The sequence below is a fragment of the Apis florea genome, unplaced genomic scaffold (genome assembly GCF_048593485.1).
Source record: "Apis florea isolate Af1SG1 unplaced genomic scaffold, ASM4859348v1 contig_3068_pilon, whole genome shotgun sequence".
Lineage (NCBI taxonomy): Eukaryota > Metazoa > Arthropoda > Insecta > Hymenoptera > Apidae > Apis > Apis florea.
In genome coordinates, this window is record NW_028256700.1 from 798,072 (window position 1) to 815,635 (window position 17,564).

At 30.0% G+C, this 17,564-nt stretch overlaps 3 protein-coding genes across 12 annotated transcripts in view; 2 read left to right on the forward strand and 1 right to left on the reverse strand.

Moving 5' to 3' along the window:
- LOC100865773 (dynein regulatory complex protein 1) lies at positions 1-4,515 on the forward strand. 2 transcript variants are annotated; one of them, XM_086908261.1, is made up of 12 exons: positions 1-49; positions 321-423; positions 507-615; positions 907-1,257; positions 1,390-1,787; positions 1,907-2,123; positions 2,206-2,332; positions 2,424-2,638; positions 2,716-2,846; positions 2,943-3,175; positions 3,447-3,823; positions 3,908-4,515. In XM_086908261.1, exons 4-12 carry the CDS (start codon positions 1,018-1,020, stop codon positions 3,962-3,964), a joined length of 1,995 nt encoding a protein of 664 aa, XP_086764387.1. In that variant the 5' UTR covers positions 1-49; positions 321-423; positions 507-615; positions 907-1,017; the 3' UTR covers positions 3,965-4,515. The 2 variants fall into 2 exon arrangements, with proteins under 2 accessions (XP_086764387.1, XP_003691004.2); XM_003690956.4 differs by lacking the exon at positions 1-49 and having other exon boundaries at positions 113-423.
- Positions 4,459-7,638, reverse strand: LOC100865895 (zinc finger protein 346). Of its 5 annotated transcripts, none has more exons than XM_086908269.1 (7): positions 7,386-7,638; positions 6,681-6,915; positions 6,186-6,382; positions 5,860-5,998; positions 5,758-5,787; positions 4,775-4,911; positions 4,459-4,688 (listed from the first exon to the last, which is right to left on the reverse strand). In XM_086908269.1, exons 3-7 carry the CDS (start codon positions 6,372-6,374, stop codon positions 4,521-4,523), a joined length of 663 nt encoding a protein of 220 aa, XP_086764395.1. In that variant the 5' UTR covers positions 6,375-6,382; positions 6,681-6,915; positions 7,386-7,638; the 3' UTR covers positions 4,459-4,520. The 5 variants fall into 5 exon arrangements, with proteins under 5 accessions (XP_086764395.1, XP_031776372.1, XP_086764397.1 ...); XM_031920512.2 differs by having other exon boundaries at positions 6,998-7,436; XM_086908271.1 differs by having other exon boundaries at positions 7,008-7,432.
- LOC100864156 (uncharacterized) overlaps positions 7,313-17,564 on the forward strand; it is a 23,679-nt gene continuing 13,427 nt past the window's right edge. For 3 of the 5 annotated variants that reach the window (XM_086908265.1, XM_086908264.1, XM_012495053.3), the window contains exon 1: positions 7,686-9,460. In XM_086908265.1, coding sequence (XP_086764391.1) covers positions 8,219-9,403 — 1,185 coding nt within the window. In that variant the 5' untranslated portion in view covers positions 7,686-8,218 and the 3' untranslated portion in view covers positions 9,404-9,460. Of the gene's footprint in view, positions 9,461-17,564 lie in introns of all 5 variants that reach the window. The other 2 variants (XM_086908267.1, XM_086908266.1) reach the window with 2 other exon arrangements.

Sequence of the window (17,564 nt, forward strand, 5' to 3'; positions counted from 1 at the left end):
GAGCCATCTGTCGGTAACGTTAACATTACGAATTGATTACTTATCAACAGTAAGTACAAACAATAATTCTATATCGAACAAACAAAATTGTTTATATTTTATATTATATACAGAAAACACATAATTGTTGTTTCTCATTATCATTTTTGAGCTTTGATATCTAACCTTTCACATAGTATACTATACTTTTAAACATTCATATGTGTTAAATTAACACATAAATATTAAATTTTTAATTATAATCTTAGTTATATATATTTTTATCTATTTATATTTATGTGTATAAGTCAAAAATAATATGTCAATGTTTGATAAATCAGATATTTCACATATAGAAGAACCATCCATTTTATCATCCGATCCAATCGAGCGGAAGTTGGCACGTAGACTTCGTATACAACGACGTATTGAAGAACGAGATAAGTAAGAGAGATTGTACGTTATAAATTTAAAATATTTTTCCGATTTAAATTGGATTAATATATTTTTTTTTTTTTTGATATTAGACAGATAAAAGCTCAAGATCAAGAAATTGAAGAAATAACTCCCATAGAAAAGCAAATTTTTGATAGTATAGAAGCTTTGGAAAAATTAACTGTAGAAGGGCATGAAGTGGTACGTGCAATTTAAATTGTTAATCATTGAGAAAAAAATGTGGTTTAAATTTAATTATATAAAATATGTTTTGCCACATAATTTATATTACGTTAATTTGATTGGCATTTGAAATATATGTAATTAATTTAATTTTATTGTAAATATAACTCTTCTAACAGTGACAATTGAAGTTAATAACTTACTCAATAACACGAACTAAATTAATAATATTATTATTTTTAATATTAATTATCAAAAATAGACGTTATTAAAATTTTTAATAAAAAACCTATCAATATATATTTTTAGATTATTGGTGTTAAAATCGCAAGCGATGCCAAGGAATTGGAAAGACGAAAGAAAGTGGAAGAGAAGAGGCAGAAATTATTGGAGATCCTCGAGGAGGAGAACAAAATATACATGGAGAAATACGAAGAAATTACGAAAAAATGGCCTGATATACTTGCCTTGAAACATCCATTAGATATTTATGATGAAATAGAGCTTCAAAATGCCAAGGGTTTCGAAATTCTAAAGAAAAAGGACGAATTCATCGCTCAATTGAAGCAAGAGTTGGAGAATGCCGATTTAATGTTCGCCGAAGATGTGAAGAAACAAAACGAAGATATTAATTTACTCATCGAAAGAATGGAAAGTCAAGTGAGTGTATTTTTAACTGCAAAAAAAAAAAAAGGGATTCTTAAACAATTCATCTCTAAATAATATTTAATATTATTTATTTAATATTTAAAAAAAAAAAAATTTTTGAAAAAAAAATACTTTGTCTAAAAGGTAAAAGCGATGACTAAAGCTTATCGCCATGAAATGGAACTGATCGAGAGTGTTATCGAATCTGAGCGTAAGATACTGTTGGAAATTTCTATGGAGAAATGGAATGTGTTGTACAAAAAGGTTCAAGAGGATACTTTTGAAGAGAGGGAGAAAAGGAAGAGAATAATGCAGGAATATGAGAAGGAGATGGAGAAAGTAATAATAGAACACCAAGAGGAATTTAGGAAACAAAAGATCATGTACGAGTTGGAAATACAGAATCTTCAACAAGAAGTGCAGAATATGAAAGCTTTGTGTATAATGAATATTGAGAAATTGGATTACAATTTTGCAGTGTTGAAGCGACGAGACGAAGAAAATACTATTGTGAAAAATCAGCAGAAAAGAAAAATTAACAAGTGTGTATATTAAATGTTATCATTTGTTTTAATAATTTGAACAAAATATGAACAAAAATAATTATTAATACGAATATCCTGTCTCGGAATTCAAATTTCTATTATTTACATTCTAATAGACTTCAAGATATTATTAACAATTTGAAAAAAACTCATTCCGAATTGGAAGAATCAAAAAAGGCGGAAATTCAAAAGCTCACGAATCAAATATTAAAGTCGCAAAAATCTGTGTTGGAATTGGAGAAAAAATCTGATTACCTTGCGATCATCAATGATAAGAAGTACATGCAAGTTTGGGATATGAATATTACAACTGCAAATGAATTAATCGATAAGGTATTTTGTAATGATATATACGATTATTAATGAAATAGTTTAGTTTAGTTAAAATATTTGACGATGTATATTTATATTTTAGATTTTGACGGCAGATAGAATTATACACGAACAATTGTTATTACTGGAATGGCAGCCACCGGAAGAGCAGTTATTGAAAAAAGAAGATTTGCCTTCGTATTGTGGCGCGATGTGTGCCTTAAAAACAGGTAAAATTTATTTAAAAAAAGAATTATTTATATCGTTTATAAACGGAAATAAGTAAAAATTCGATAAAAATCTTCTTTCGTGATTTTACAGAACAAGAGGAAGCCAAGAAAAGAAGAACGATCTCTAAATTATATAAACCACCAACTACCTTGCAAGAAATAAATTTAGAACGACGCTTATTGAATCATATTTTTAAATTGATTTCTAATGAATGTGATTATCTTATCGAAGATACGTTGAAAACCTTACTTTCCGAATATACGGAAGAGAATAATTTACTGATTCGATTGGATAAAGTATTTGAGGTCTGTCTCAAGTAATAGTAATTGTATTATTGTATTTACTTAAAGTTTAATATGATATTGATATATTGAATTTATAGGCGTTGAAAATAACGAATGAACAAGAACTTCAATTCTTATTAAATTTTTTCTTACCATACGCGCATTGTCCCACTTGCACAATTAAAATTATAAAAATTCCTAGTGAAGAAATTACTGAAAGTTCATCATTGTATGTAAAATATCATTGATTAAAAAAAAAAAAAAAAAAAAAAAAGGATAATTTTTATGAAAAATATAATAAAAATATCAAAAATAAATATTTTAGAAGCACTCTTCCTTCCGACATTTGTGAAAACGATTTCGATGCGGAACAAATGAAGTTGATAGGAGCTGTGAAAGAGGCACTTTATGATGAAACAAAAACTATCGATAAATGTGAGAATGAGACTCAGACAAAGCAAGAAGATATATTAGAAGAATCTTCGATTGATTCAACACTTACTGAAACATATATTGCATCGACTTGTATTTCAGAAGGCATTATTGAGGTTACTGATGGTATGTAACTGGAATTGATGTATTAACCAATCTGCCAAAAAAATAACAAACCAATTTTTTTCTTCTTTATTATTTATTAATTTTGTATTAATATTATTATAATAATATTAAATTCTAATCGGATATAACTCTATTTTAATTATTCTTATCTATTAAAGAAAACTTAATATCTTTTAAAAACAATGCAGTAATTATTAATAAGATAAATTATTTTATACAATAATAAAATATCAATTATTGTAATATTATTTATTAATTTTTATTTTTGTAGCCGATGGTGAATCAAAAAGATTATTAACATGCGATAAAGGCCATTTATTGGCAATTGAGACTGAATTTGTTTTAAATGCAGTAAAAGAATTTGTTGAAAGATGTGAATTCGTTAGGAAAGAAATTTCATTGGATAAAGATGTAAAAGAGAAAATAACAGTATCTCGTAATATAACGGAAAAAGATATAATAGATTTTTGGGAACGATATCGAAATATTTTTTCGAAAGACAGAGAAAAATTATGGGATAATTTGTTGGTTGGCCTTAAACAGTATTATGAAGTGTTAAAAGAAAGACACGAATTAAATGCCGAGATAAAAGCATTACGAAAACAAAATACTGAAATGCGTCGTTTACTAAGCGGAAATATGCCAGAGGTAATGTTAAATAAATAAAATATCTTATTACTAATACTTCTTTTAACACAGTATATCATTAGATTATGTATATATGAATTTCAGCCTGAAATCATGCAGCAAATTCAAAAGGATATAATGGATTCTCCAAGTTACATGTAATAGGATCAATAAAAATTATAAATTATTATTACTTATAACATTATATATTTTTGCATTAATTATTAAATGGATATATATACATTCATACAATACTTCAATACCTTTTTGCACTATTTCATCTAATTTCTTTAAAGACATTGTCAATTATTAATTATATATTTTAACATGATACTCACATTTTGTACAATTTATTTTTTTTAAATCATCAAACAAACAAAAGATATGATATAAAAAATTATGTCAGTTATATTTAAATTTAAACTAATTATATTTTAATTATATATTTACATTACATTTTAAAGAAATAGTGCGAAGAGGGAGAGTATGTATCTTAACATAGCAAAATCTTAATGATGATGAATTAAAAAATTGTGTATGACATTATGTATATGTATATTGTTAATGATGATCATTTAAATATCAAATTAATTTTATCATTTGAAGCAATGTGATCCTCAAATTCCTTTTTTTTTTTATAAAGAATAAAACGTACGTATCTAAATAATTCATATGTTTATTAAAATAGATAATATATGTTATTTATTACATTATTTTCCTATGTCTGATTTGTGAAACCTCCTGATACAAAATTATTTGATAATGACTGAACAAGATTTTTAGGATTTACACCAGTTTTAGGTTTTTTCCAATATGGAAAAAATCTTTTCTTTTTTTGAGTTTTAGCTTGTTTTAATTTACCAGTATGTTTTTTGGATGTTATATGCTATAATTAAACATAAATTATATATAAGTGATCAATAAAACTTATTTGTAATATAATGCAATAATATTTTTTGTTTGATAACATACCACATTATATTGTGCCATAGAGTTGAAAATTTTGTTACACAAACCGCATGAAAGTACACCTTTAGAACCAGTATTTTCTTGGACATTTGTGGTCGTTGATGTCACTGAACTGCCAACATCTTTGCCAGCCCTCCCACCTAAGCATCAATGTGCGATCAACACTATCTATGTATCACAACCGCTAAAGCGGTTAAATGTGATAATAAATCAGCTTGAACACTACATTCATGCTATGGAAAAAGCAACTGTTAATACAAATTTTTTTAACAAAAAATTGTCATAAAATTTGAAAGATATATACATGTATATGCATGTGTATAAGAAACTTTACCTCTTTAAAATAAGTATTTAGAATGCATTTGTATTATATTATTATATTATTTTGCATATACTTCCTTTTAAAATTTTTCGCTTCTTTATTAAATAAATGAAAAAAATGATTAATAACATACAAAAAAATTTGTACACAATACTCTATAAAAACAAAATAACAATTAATAAGGTGAAAGAGTTAAATTATTTTGAAAAGAATATTAATTTTATTAATCATAATATGAAATTAAGCAACTCGTAATCGAGTTATTATTTTATGACAATATGTTCAAGGACAAATCAATAATAAATAATATATAATTTCGATTTGATATAAATAAATAATAAATAATACATAATAAATAAATAATAAATAATAAATATCAAATAACAATGTATGAATTACAACAAACATGAAAGTATCACTGATATATTTTCAATAGCATTTGATTAATTTGGCTAGTAAGCTTAGTAAGCATGAAATTTCTTATTAGTTCAAAAAAACATTTGAAAAGCAAAAGTAAGCAAAAGTGTTAAGCATGCAAATGTAAACAAGAGTAGGCAATAAATTAGTATAGCAATATTCTTTTCTATTCTTTTATCCATACATATAGTGCGACTACATCTAAACCCATATGGTAGTGGTTTTCGTACCATATAAGGTTTATTACCTCTCATGGCTTTCTTTTTGTGTCGGCTCCCTAGGAAACAAAGTTTGTTTTATTCGTTACAAATATATAAATAAATGAAATAAATTTTAGTTTAAAAAATACCATTTAAATGTGTTTGAAGTTGTTGTATTGAGTTTAGACACACATTACACACATTGCATTTCAATCCATTCGTTTCTTCATCTTTTGTAAATGCTATTTTGGTTTCTTCAAGAGATGCCATTATATTTTTTGATCTAATCTGTAAAACAAGTGTATGTCTCTACATCTCTCATTTCTGATGTTATTTTATTATTTTATTATTTTATTTATATTAAAATTTATTTTGTTTCTTTAATTCTTCTTTATTGCATGTGTGTTATCTCATACTTCAACTTTTCATTTATACATTTGTTTTTCATCTTTTTCATTATTTTATTTTTACAAACCTGTTTAGCATGGCGTGCCCCTTGTAAATGTGTATCTAATACTGTTTGACTAGTAAATGAAAGATCACAATCATCACAGCGAACAAGGGGTTTCTTTGTAGGTAAATTTCCCATTATATTATCTACTACTGCTTTGGTTACAGGGTCATTAAGGCCAGGATTCATAACACTTTCCGATGATACAGCCATTCTTGAAACTAAAAGTTTAAAATAAGCAAAAATTAGCAAATTTATCAATAATTGAAGTTTAAATTTTATAATAACATAAAATAAAAAAAATTATAGTATCATCTATTAGTAAACTGAAATTAAAACTGAAATTATAATTCTTTTAAAATTGTTTTGTAATAGATATATATTAAATATTATTTCAATTAGAGAATTAATAATTAATAAAATTAATATATATTATAGGTATATTATCAAAAAAGACAATTATATTATCTTCATAAATTAATTATTTAATCATATATTTATATATTTTTTTAAGTGTACCTATCTGTTGTAGATTAAAATCAGATCAAAATTTATTAATGTTATTTAGGTTGTAATAAACGTTATACTTTTTCAATAATTTTCAAAAGGTACTTAGTGGGCAGTAATGTTTATAAGTAAATTCCTTGTTCAATACTTCTGACACAATTTTTCGAGTTGGTTGCCTGCTTCTTTTAGGAACATTATAGTCGACTATTAGCAGTTCAATGTTACATTTGATAGGCTCCAAGAGTTCCTAGAATGTCGTCATTCAAGGCGAGTTTAGTGATCACATCGAGGATTAAAATACTGCGCACAATAACGTATTATTTACAAACATTGTTCTACCCGGTTGAATTAATGAAGCAATAATGAAAAGATACGGAAAATATATATAAATGATACGGCAAATCAATATTTGTAATTTAAACACTTCTTAAATGATTATTTGGTTTCTATCAAATTTCAGTTACAAATATTCAGTTCAAAAATATTGTAAACTTCAACTTTTGCTTATAAATGCGTAATATATCTATATATTATCTATATAGTCCTTCAGTTTGTTGCCTCGATCAAATTTGAAATTCTTCGATTATATATATTTATTTTTGAAATAAAATTTGTAGATTTAGAAAAGATAAGATAAAAAATTCAAATTTATTAAAAAAAATTTATGTTTATATATAATTTTAATAATAGATAATAATATATATAATAAATATCTACCGAGTTAATATACAACTTCTGGATTACTAATGGAAGGTGATAAAGTTACTTATATTAAGAAAGTTTGTCCATTAAATATGCATAAAATCAAACAGGTGAATAAAGCTTTGCGAAAGATCGATCCAATCAGAGGTTTTCGAAGTGCGATGTTGGTCGTAGTAGAGCGTAATATTCGCGGTTTAAGAAGGGCAGCCAATTAGAAAAGTTGGCGAATATCATCGGTCGGTACTTAGGTGCGTGTGTTTGTATAAGTACATATAGGTGACGGTCGCGAAATATAGTAGCAGCCATCTTATATTTTGTGTCGGAGAAAAACAATTTGGCCGTACAAATGTTTCGCGATTGTCCGTGAAACCGCTTGAGAACGGGAGGCGTGCGCTCGATGAGGCGTGACGTTTTTCGACCCTAGCCCGGACCACTACATTAGCAAAGGTTCGTAGAATGTTGCTTTCTTGCTCGGCTACAGCAAAAGCGACCCCCACTTGCGAAGCGCTTACGAAGAATCCGGTTTCGCAGTCAAAATATTCCGCCGTTTCTCCCGTCGCTTTTTTAAAAATAGAGTTGCCCGTGTTGCTCACTGCTGGGTTACGTTCTGTTGACGACGGCATTGTGCCGTCTTCGAGTGCTTCGCGTAAAAGTTATGCAATCAGCTGATCATCCAGCTACCTTCTGTCACTTGTCAAAGATAAATGTCAAAGCAATTGGTCTAACCTGACACGCGGTATATATGAGTTGGGCATGCATGATCCCAGAATTACGAGTGTACCTACATCGTCGCAAATTTTTGCGCCACAACGAGTGTCATAAATGGCGATTTATAGAGGTTCCCTGTCATGCAGGTGGATTGGTACGCAGGATATGAGCAGCTTGTCAAGCGCAACCTGACTCTGCTCCCACATCAAGAAGCAGTGCAGCAGCAGGAGCCACAATCACAACAGCTGGCTCAACAGGAACAGACTGATATAATGACGTCCATGTTTGAACAACAAATCAAAAGTGAACCCATGGGGTTTTATTCTGTTGCTTCAAGCCGTTCGGATGGTTCAAATTCTATGGTGAATTTATCTGATGATCGTGAAGATCTTTCGCAACAAGAAGGTCATCTACAAGCCCAGCAGCAGACAACGTTACAGTTAAACCAGCAACAGGGTCAACAACAAACTCAACAACAGAATCAACAAACGCAACAGGGTCAACAACAGCAGAGTCAGACTGTGCAACAGGAAGTTCCAAGCCGTCAGTCGACAGGACAACAAACAGTTAAAGAAGGTTCACGGTCAAAGCCACAACCCTGTAAGGTATGTGGCAAGGTGCTGTCTTCTGCTTCATCGTACTATGTACATATGAAACTTCATTCGGGCAACAAACCATATCATTGTACAGTATGCGAAGCAAGTTTCTGCCGGAAACCATATTTGGAAGTGCACATGAGGACGCACACAGGAGAACGACCCTTTCAATGTGAGTTGTGCTTGAAAAGGTTTACTCAAAAAAGCAGTCTTAATACTCATAAAAGAGTGCACACAGGAGAGAGACCATACGCCTGCGACATTTGTCAGAAACGTTTTGCAGTGAAAAGCTATGTGACGGCACACCGTTGGAGTCACGTTGCCGAAAAGCCTTTGGTGTGCGATAGATGTTCTCTCACATTCACGTCCAAGAGTCAATTCGCAATACACATCCGTACCCATACAGCAAGTACTACGTACGAGTGTAACATATGCGGACGTACATTTGTACGTGATAGTTATCTAATACGGCATCAAAATCGAGTACACCGTGATATGAATCAAAGCAGTACGAATCATAATCCACCTACACCTCAAAGCACTGGTGGTGGTACACCAGGTACGGGCTTCGAAAGTCCGGTTTGTGATTTACGCTACAGCGAAGGACCTTCCTCGTTGGACGGATTGACCGGTTCTAAAGGAGGGATCGCGGCTGAAATCGCAAGTTTAGCCAAGCAAAATAATCTTCAACTTCCTCTACCATTGCTACATCCGCAGACAACCAACTAGTGTTTAGATGACAGCGTGTCCGAGCCCCTACCGCAACATCAATCACCGCAGCAAGTAGTATGTCCCACCTCGGCGTCTTCGCCATTCACACTTAATTCACCTGTGTCTCACGAGCACACCACACCGCAGAGTGTCTACCAAACGACAGGCTCTTCCAGTTCACTGGATAGCCTCAACTCCCAACTTTATCCATCCCCTATAGATTCATCGGAGTCGCATCATCAATCGCAGCAACTGCATCGCGGCATTCCTCCGCCAGGGCTTCACCCTGCACTTTATCTGTACGCTCAGTACTCGAACACGAGTTCCCCTATCGAGTATCCCGAATATATTCAACGCAACAATGAATAGAGTCAGTTTATGCCAGCAATCACGATTTTTACCACGAACGGAGTGATTAATTCGCCCCCAAACGCGGACCTCTTCGATCGCATGTCATTTGTCAATGGTGCTGGTTACAAACAAAGTGCCTAAAGAGCATCCGCTTTCTGGATCATGACCGGATGCTTATTCAATCGTGGATTAACGATACTAAACGATTTTTATGCACCGATTTTATTTTAATTTTTTAAAATGGAAATGAGTGGATCAATTGTAAATTGATTACCGTTTTGTACTCGATACTTCTCGGTCCATTTAATGGATTCTATATTGAGCGTATTTTAACAAGAATTAAATAGCACCGTTCGAAGGGACGTGCACAAACTACGCAACAACCCATCGATCGTTTCCTCGATTCTTTGGATTTTCCTCGTTTTACCAATCTGTCGTGGTACATCGATGTTAGCATAAACTACACGAGTTTTCCAAGTTTCCGCACTTCTTAATTTATCTGTTTTTTAATCACATCTGCGAGTACATATACATATATATATATATCTATGTGTGTATATATATTATGCGCGAGAACCATTACACGTACACACACAAACACGCATACACACACATTTACACATACACATATTTATATTATATTTTTAAAGGAGTTTAGTCACTTGGATCTGTGATATAGATAGTAATTATTACCTACAACGTTTAAACTATTGGTTTACTATTTTGATGATATCAAAACGAGGAAAAAAAAAAAAGAAAGAAAGAAAGAAAGCAATGTCACGGAGCGATGTAGTTATCAGAATTTATCGTACATTGGTCTCTACCGAAGGTGTTTGGTAGACACCCTACTATATTACTTTTACAAACAAACAAAGAAAAAAAACAAGAACATTATTGTTACTAATGCTACTACTAGTACTACTACTACTATTACTACACTATTAGTACTACTACTCTTACTAATAATATTAGTCTCCCTCCACTACCATTACTACCCCACTACCATCACTGATATTTCCTCAACTATATATTACTCTCGCTATTATTATTACCACTACCACCACCACTATTACAATCATTATCATCATCATCATCATCATCATCATCATTATTATTATTATCATTATTATCATTATTCTTATTATTATTACTACTACTACTATTATTATTATTATTATTATTATTACTATTATTATTACTATTACTACTACTTCTACTTATTATTATTATTACTATTATTACTATTACTATTATTATTATTATTAATATTAATATTATTATTATTAGAAAGACGCAATGTTACTTCATTTTAGCAATATGTGTATAACGCGTTTATTGATAGGATCTATATCCCGATCGTCATGGTTTCTCTTCAACTTTCTTCGTTATTTTATTATTTTATTTCTCTTCCTTTCTTTCTTCTTCTCCCTCTTCTCCCCCTCTTTCTTCTCTTCTTTCCTCTCTCTCTCTCTCTCATCTTTCCTACCTCTTTTATCGTTTTTTTATCTTTATTCTTTCGATGCCTAATTTTTCCACGCCTCATCTTCATACGTATCTAAATGCTAGAAACGTATCAAAGATGTCGGTATTATTTTTATCACGTAGGATTATTGTACAGCTTATGAATCAGTTCCATAGGTGTACTTACTTTTCACATATCGAAGTGTATTGTACACGCAAGATACATATTGTACATACGTATACATATACATATAGATGTATTATAAAATGATGAGCGGATGTGCAGATCGTAAATTCTAAGTACTAGGAGTGTAATAGCAGGGCTGTTGATTTTTCTCTTTTGACTATTGTTAGATATTAATTTTTAATGATTACGATTATTATTATTATTATTATTATTATTACTATTAACGTTCTAATTATTACAATTATCACGATTACTATCGATAATTTTTAAATTCTAACGCTACAAAGCTTAGATACAGCAAGCAGGGAACCATGACAACCGCGAGTCAAAGAAAGAGAGAAAGAAAGAGAGAATGAGAGAGAGAGAGAGAGGAGAGAAGAAACAGAGAAAGAGAGAGAGAAAGGAAGAAAAAAGAGAAAAGTTGGGAGGAAAGAGTTTTTCGTTTTGTTTTATAAAAAAAATTTCGCGTAAGGTCCATAAGTGCAAGATGTGTCTGTTTGTTTTAACGATACACGAAAATAGATAATGGCGCGCGCGCGCGCGCGTACATGCGCCAAGCGATTTCAAATTGCTACCGGCAAAAGAGGGAAAAAGGTATATAACGCGAGAGGCTCAACTCGATCGAAACGAATCAAAGGGTAAAGATTAATTGCGTCGAATGAGAGGAAAAAAAAGAAAAAATGGGAAACGTGATAAAATGCAAAAAATGCATTGAAACATATTGAAATAAAACGGTGAAATAAAGGGAGAAAGAGAGAGAGAGAGAGAGAGAGAGAGAGAGAGAGAGAGAGAGAGAGAGAGAGAGAATATTCGCGTTAGCGTGCCTCGTTGTATATCCGTAGGTCTTGTGTCGACGATCTTTTTAGTCTTCGCACGTTGAAAACAAGAGGACGAACAATTCTCTGCGCGCGTATGCCTGAGGCTTTTGATTTAAAACGAGACGCGAAGTCATCAAGGGCAAGACTGATTTTAACTCGCAAAGGCTTGCGAAAGAACACAAGAAAGAACACAAAAAAAAAAAAAAAAAAAGGAAGAAAAAAAGGGAAGGAAAAGACACGGTCTTTTTTTCGCTTTACGTTCTTTTTCCCTTTCCGTTTTTTAAATACATATACGACGTCGTAATATATGTACATAATGTACGTATAATATACACACCTTAGTCGTCCTTAGTTCGACCTATTCTATTTAATATTTTTCCATGTTCCAAGATACATCACAATTTTGAAGTAAGAACCATTTTCTTAGCTCTACCTAATCTAAGTTAGAAAACAAACGAATTTCATAGAGATCTAAGAGAAACAGTTTGTTTATCCCCCCCAAAAAAAACGAGATAGGATATTTTAACTAAGGAGAATAAATATATATATATACATATACGTATACGTACATTTGAATGTACATATATTTATGCGAAAATAGAAAGATGATATAATTAAAATAAATATATAAAAGCGTTTCTTCGTCCTTTCTTAACGAGAAGGGAAGAGGAAACGCGATCCGTGCATTTTTTTTTCGAGACACTTAGGTGCAATGAGGACGAGAGAGAGAAAAGCGATGATCTTTATGTTGGCTAGTCATTGTACAGCTCTATGAGATACTAATCGTACTACTAAAGCTGTGATTAATAAAGCCTCTGTGCATACGTTCGCGCTTTTAATTATAGTAATAATACATATTTTGTAGTTTGTTTACGATTATAAGATACACGGTAGATAGATCGTAGGTATATCTAACGAAAAAAGAAAAACAGCAGTTCCGAATTAATCGGTCGAATTCTTCATTCCGATCTCTTTTCTTTCTTTCTCTTCTTTTCTTGTACTCTCCCTCCTTTTCTTCTTCGTTCTCCCATTACTTTATCGTTTCGATCTCTCTTCGCCTATTCCCTCCTTTCTCCTTTCCTCCGTCGTTTTTCCCCCACTCCTTTTCCTTCTTTCTTCTTTGTTTGTCACACGTGTTTTTTACGGTGCTGGACGAGATGATGTATCATTATCATTGAAAATAGAAAAAGAAAGAAGTTGGAAGGACACGATGAAGTAACGAAAATATCGTTTGTTTCGAGTTTATTCCAATGAATTGTTGTTCTGCTATTTGAAGTAACGATGCGAGTTTGTTTTCTGCCTTTCCGATTTTTATCATAGATTTTTAGTATCCGCGTTGTATCGTTGTATTTTTACTTTTAAAGAATACAATGAAAGATACACGCAAGGATAGATTTTACGTGTGAGATTTATTCCCCTTTTTATCATGCGATTTTATCCAGAGATTTTGTTTGTTATTTAGATTTAAATAATTGAGTTTATTTGCGTGAAACTTGTGTAGGCTAATCGATATGAGATTAACGTTTAGTAGCAGTATTATACGTATTTATTAAAAAAAAAAAAAAAAAAAAAAAATTAAATAAAAAATATCGATAATTTGTAAATAAATATCTGTAATATATACATCAAAATCGTTGTTCAGCACCGAAACGCACGTATTTCGTATCTTCCGGATCAGTTTAAGGATCTCAATTATTTCAACCGCCATTCCGCGGACGTACATAACACGAGAATTCTCATTTTATCGCGTATATTAAAAGAACCGTGTATTTTTTCATAAGAAGGGAAAAGGATAGATACTTTCTTTGAAAGAGCACACGTCGGACCAATATAATATGAAAAAAATTGAAAAAAAAAAAAAAAAAAAGAAAAAAAAAAGAAAAAAGCGAAAAAAAGAGAAAAGAAGATCGATAAGAAAAAATGTAGCAAAAAATGAAAAAGAAAGAAACAAAAAAAAAAAATTAATGGTAGAAAAACAAAGGAATATAAACATACTCGAGTGAAATCTACGATCGATGAATTAATTGTCGTTAATAATGATTTTTTTTTTTTTTTTTACCATTCATCAAGTGTTTTATACAACAGATAGAAATATACATGTAGTCATTTTTTTCCATTTTCGTCTTTTTTCTTATTTTTTTTTTTTTTTTTTTTTATTTCTATTTTTCTTGCTGTTTTTATTCGTTTGTCGCGTATTATCGTTGGGACGCGAGAAACGCGCAGTCGAAATGGTAATTCCGCGTTCAATCGAAAGTAAATAGAAAGGAAAGCAACGTCGAAGTCGAAGGTGATCTCGCGGATGTGTTCCTCGCAAAAGTTATCTGACCGAGCTTTTATACATGCATAAATATGTATACACGTTGTATGCAATTAAATGCGTAAGGGAATCAAAACGAATGAAAGAAAAAAACGAGAGAAAACGAATAAAAAAAAAAGAGAAGAAAGATACGCGTATTATATATTAGTAGAGAATGCTGGCTATTGTCTAAAGAAGTATACACGAGAAGCATGAGAACTATAGTCGTTGAGCAATCACACGGAACGGACAGCTATTTTCTAATCGAATCTCTTGAAGTTAATAATTTTTTTTTTGTTGTACACGAAACCAATATCTTTTAAACTTCTTTTGTACATATATATATATATATATATATATATATATTCTTCTCTTCTTTCGTTTAACGAAAGATTTTTCTCTTACAACTAGTGTCGATCTTTCTCTATCTTTCTTTGTTATCCCTATTTTTGTCTAATTCGTTGAAACGAATTATCAACTAGTTTCGAGCTACAAAGTATCATATTACTCTTCGGTTGTTATTACTTTTAAAATTTAACATTTTAACATTTTCTAGTTTTCCATATCTTCTTTTTTTCTCCTTTTTCGTTGAATTTATTATGCACACGACGTGAATAGAAGAATATTCTAGAAATTCTGTTGAAAATACATAGATCGAAATTTAAAAAATTTTATTTATTCTATCATTCTTTAACGGGATGAATAAATGGAAAATACATTTCGATATTATGAAGCTTCGAATCGTTCTCTTTTATTTTTTTAAGCATAAGAGAAGAAAGAATTCGTCGATCGGAAAGTAGGAGAAAGTAGCAAAGTAGATGTATCATTTTATTCTTCTTCTTTCGTAAAAAAAAAAAAAAAAAAAAAAAAAAAAAAAAAAAAAATTGAGAAAACGATTTTAAACTGCGATTTCGCGCCTCATTTTCTCTTAGCGATGATATACTCGTTGGGGAAAGCGCGGATGAAAAGTGTACGCGTCATTTGTATACGAGATATTATTCGAAACAAGATATTATTATTATTATTATTATTATTATTATTATTATTATTATTATTATTATTATTATTATTACTCGAACGAGAATCGGAAAATGAAAAATTAATAGAGTTATTATGGGATGTCGTGGTATATGTATGGCTTCGAGAATGGCGATATTCCGTGCAATGTGATTGATGTGTTATTGAACGACGATATTTTTTACATGACCGAAAGGAAAAAAAAAAGTGACTATAATTTATATATGTATCTATATATATACACCTATGTCTATGTCTATATATACATACACATATATATCTTTCTATTTATGTATATATATGTATGTACTTGTTGGATAAATATTTTCATTTATACGCTATTCGATTTATGTTCTCGTTCGACGATTTAAATGTACATACGTTATTACGGCAATTATTATTATTATTATTATTATTTTAATTATTATTACTATTATTATTATTATTTTAATTATTATTATTATTATTATTACTTTAATTATTATTACTACTATTATTATTATTATTATTACTATTATTATTAATATTATTAATATTATTATTATTATTATTATTATCATTTCGTGCTCGCCCGTGTCAGTATTATTGTTTGTTTCCCATTCGAAATCTCAATGTATATGGATATATTTGGTTCGTTTCATTCGTGTTTATTAAGCTATTCCCGAAAATTCCCGAACGCTTTCCCGCGTTTTATTTTAAATATCGACGACGCTTGCGCTGTTCGATTCTCGATTTGTAGAAACAATTCCTAAAGCTTTCTTAATTGTGATAATTTTCGTGCAGGATACGCGATCATTTCATGAAAAAGAGAAACTTTAAGGGACAAAAATGTATGGATATTTGGAAAATTCAAGTATTATATCTTTTTCTTGACGATTTTTTTTGTCTTTTTTATTTTATTCGTGTGTACAGAAATATTCATCCCGAATATCGAATCGGATGAATGTAAAAGAAAATTTTAAAAATCGTGTATTTTATACGGAAATTTTATTTATATTGTAAAAAATTTTTTTTATAGGATTCCTATTTCCTGTACTAAGATATATTAATTTTGTATAATTAATTATAGTTATATTTTTATTATTATTATTATTATTATTATTATTATTAAAGATTTGTATATATTAAGCTTTTTGAGATTGAAATTTATAAAATTTATCATATGAAATACAAAGAGCATGGATAGCAGAGATGCATCGCATCGCGTGTTTCCTATTCATTCTTACCTATACGCTCTTCTTGTCTTTCATACATTTTACAAATTTCAAATTGAAATTGTAACTTCTGAACTAATAGTTTTTCGATATAAGTAGGTTAATACTTTTTTTTTTTTTTTTTTTTTTTTTTTATAGGAAATGCTCATATAATGCACTCGAAATTATATAGTTCTATTTAAACAAATGATCTTGAAATCTTGTTCGTTAATAAAAAAAATTGTTCGCAAAATATTATATTCCCCTTTGAATCAAACAACTTTTGTTAAGACATTTTTTTTTTTTTAGTAATGTAACTTTAATCGCGAAATATTTGATCCAATATATTATCCAATTAAACGTAACACTCTGTATACATAATATTGAGTTATAACGCTTTGAAAAGGCAACGTGGTTTATGTTAACCTTATATCTTTATCTAACGTGTTCATGATTTAGGTAATGTAGCGTAAACTATCATAGCATCATCGCTTAACACACTTTCCGTGTTGTGATCTTCAATGTTGCGTCTTATTTGTCAAATAATTTTTTTTATAGAAATTTATTATGCACGAAATTTTCAAAAGGACGAATCATAGAATTTTTCGATGTTTAATATTCAAAATAATATTTGTACGGGTTTGTAATTTTTTATGAATCAAGCTTGAGATTAAAAAAAAAAAAATAATCGATGTCGATAATTTTATGGACATCAGTTTTTTGAACGCTCGAAAATATATCCATGATGTAAAAAGTTATGAACATTTTAGAATTTTTATTTTTTAAGTCTTAACTAAGTAAGTACTTGACGCTTTCAAATAGCCATACGTTTTTTCTAAATAAAAATAAAAAAAAA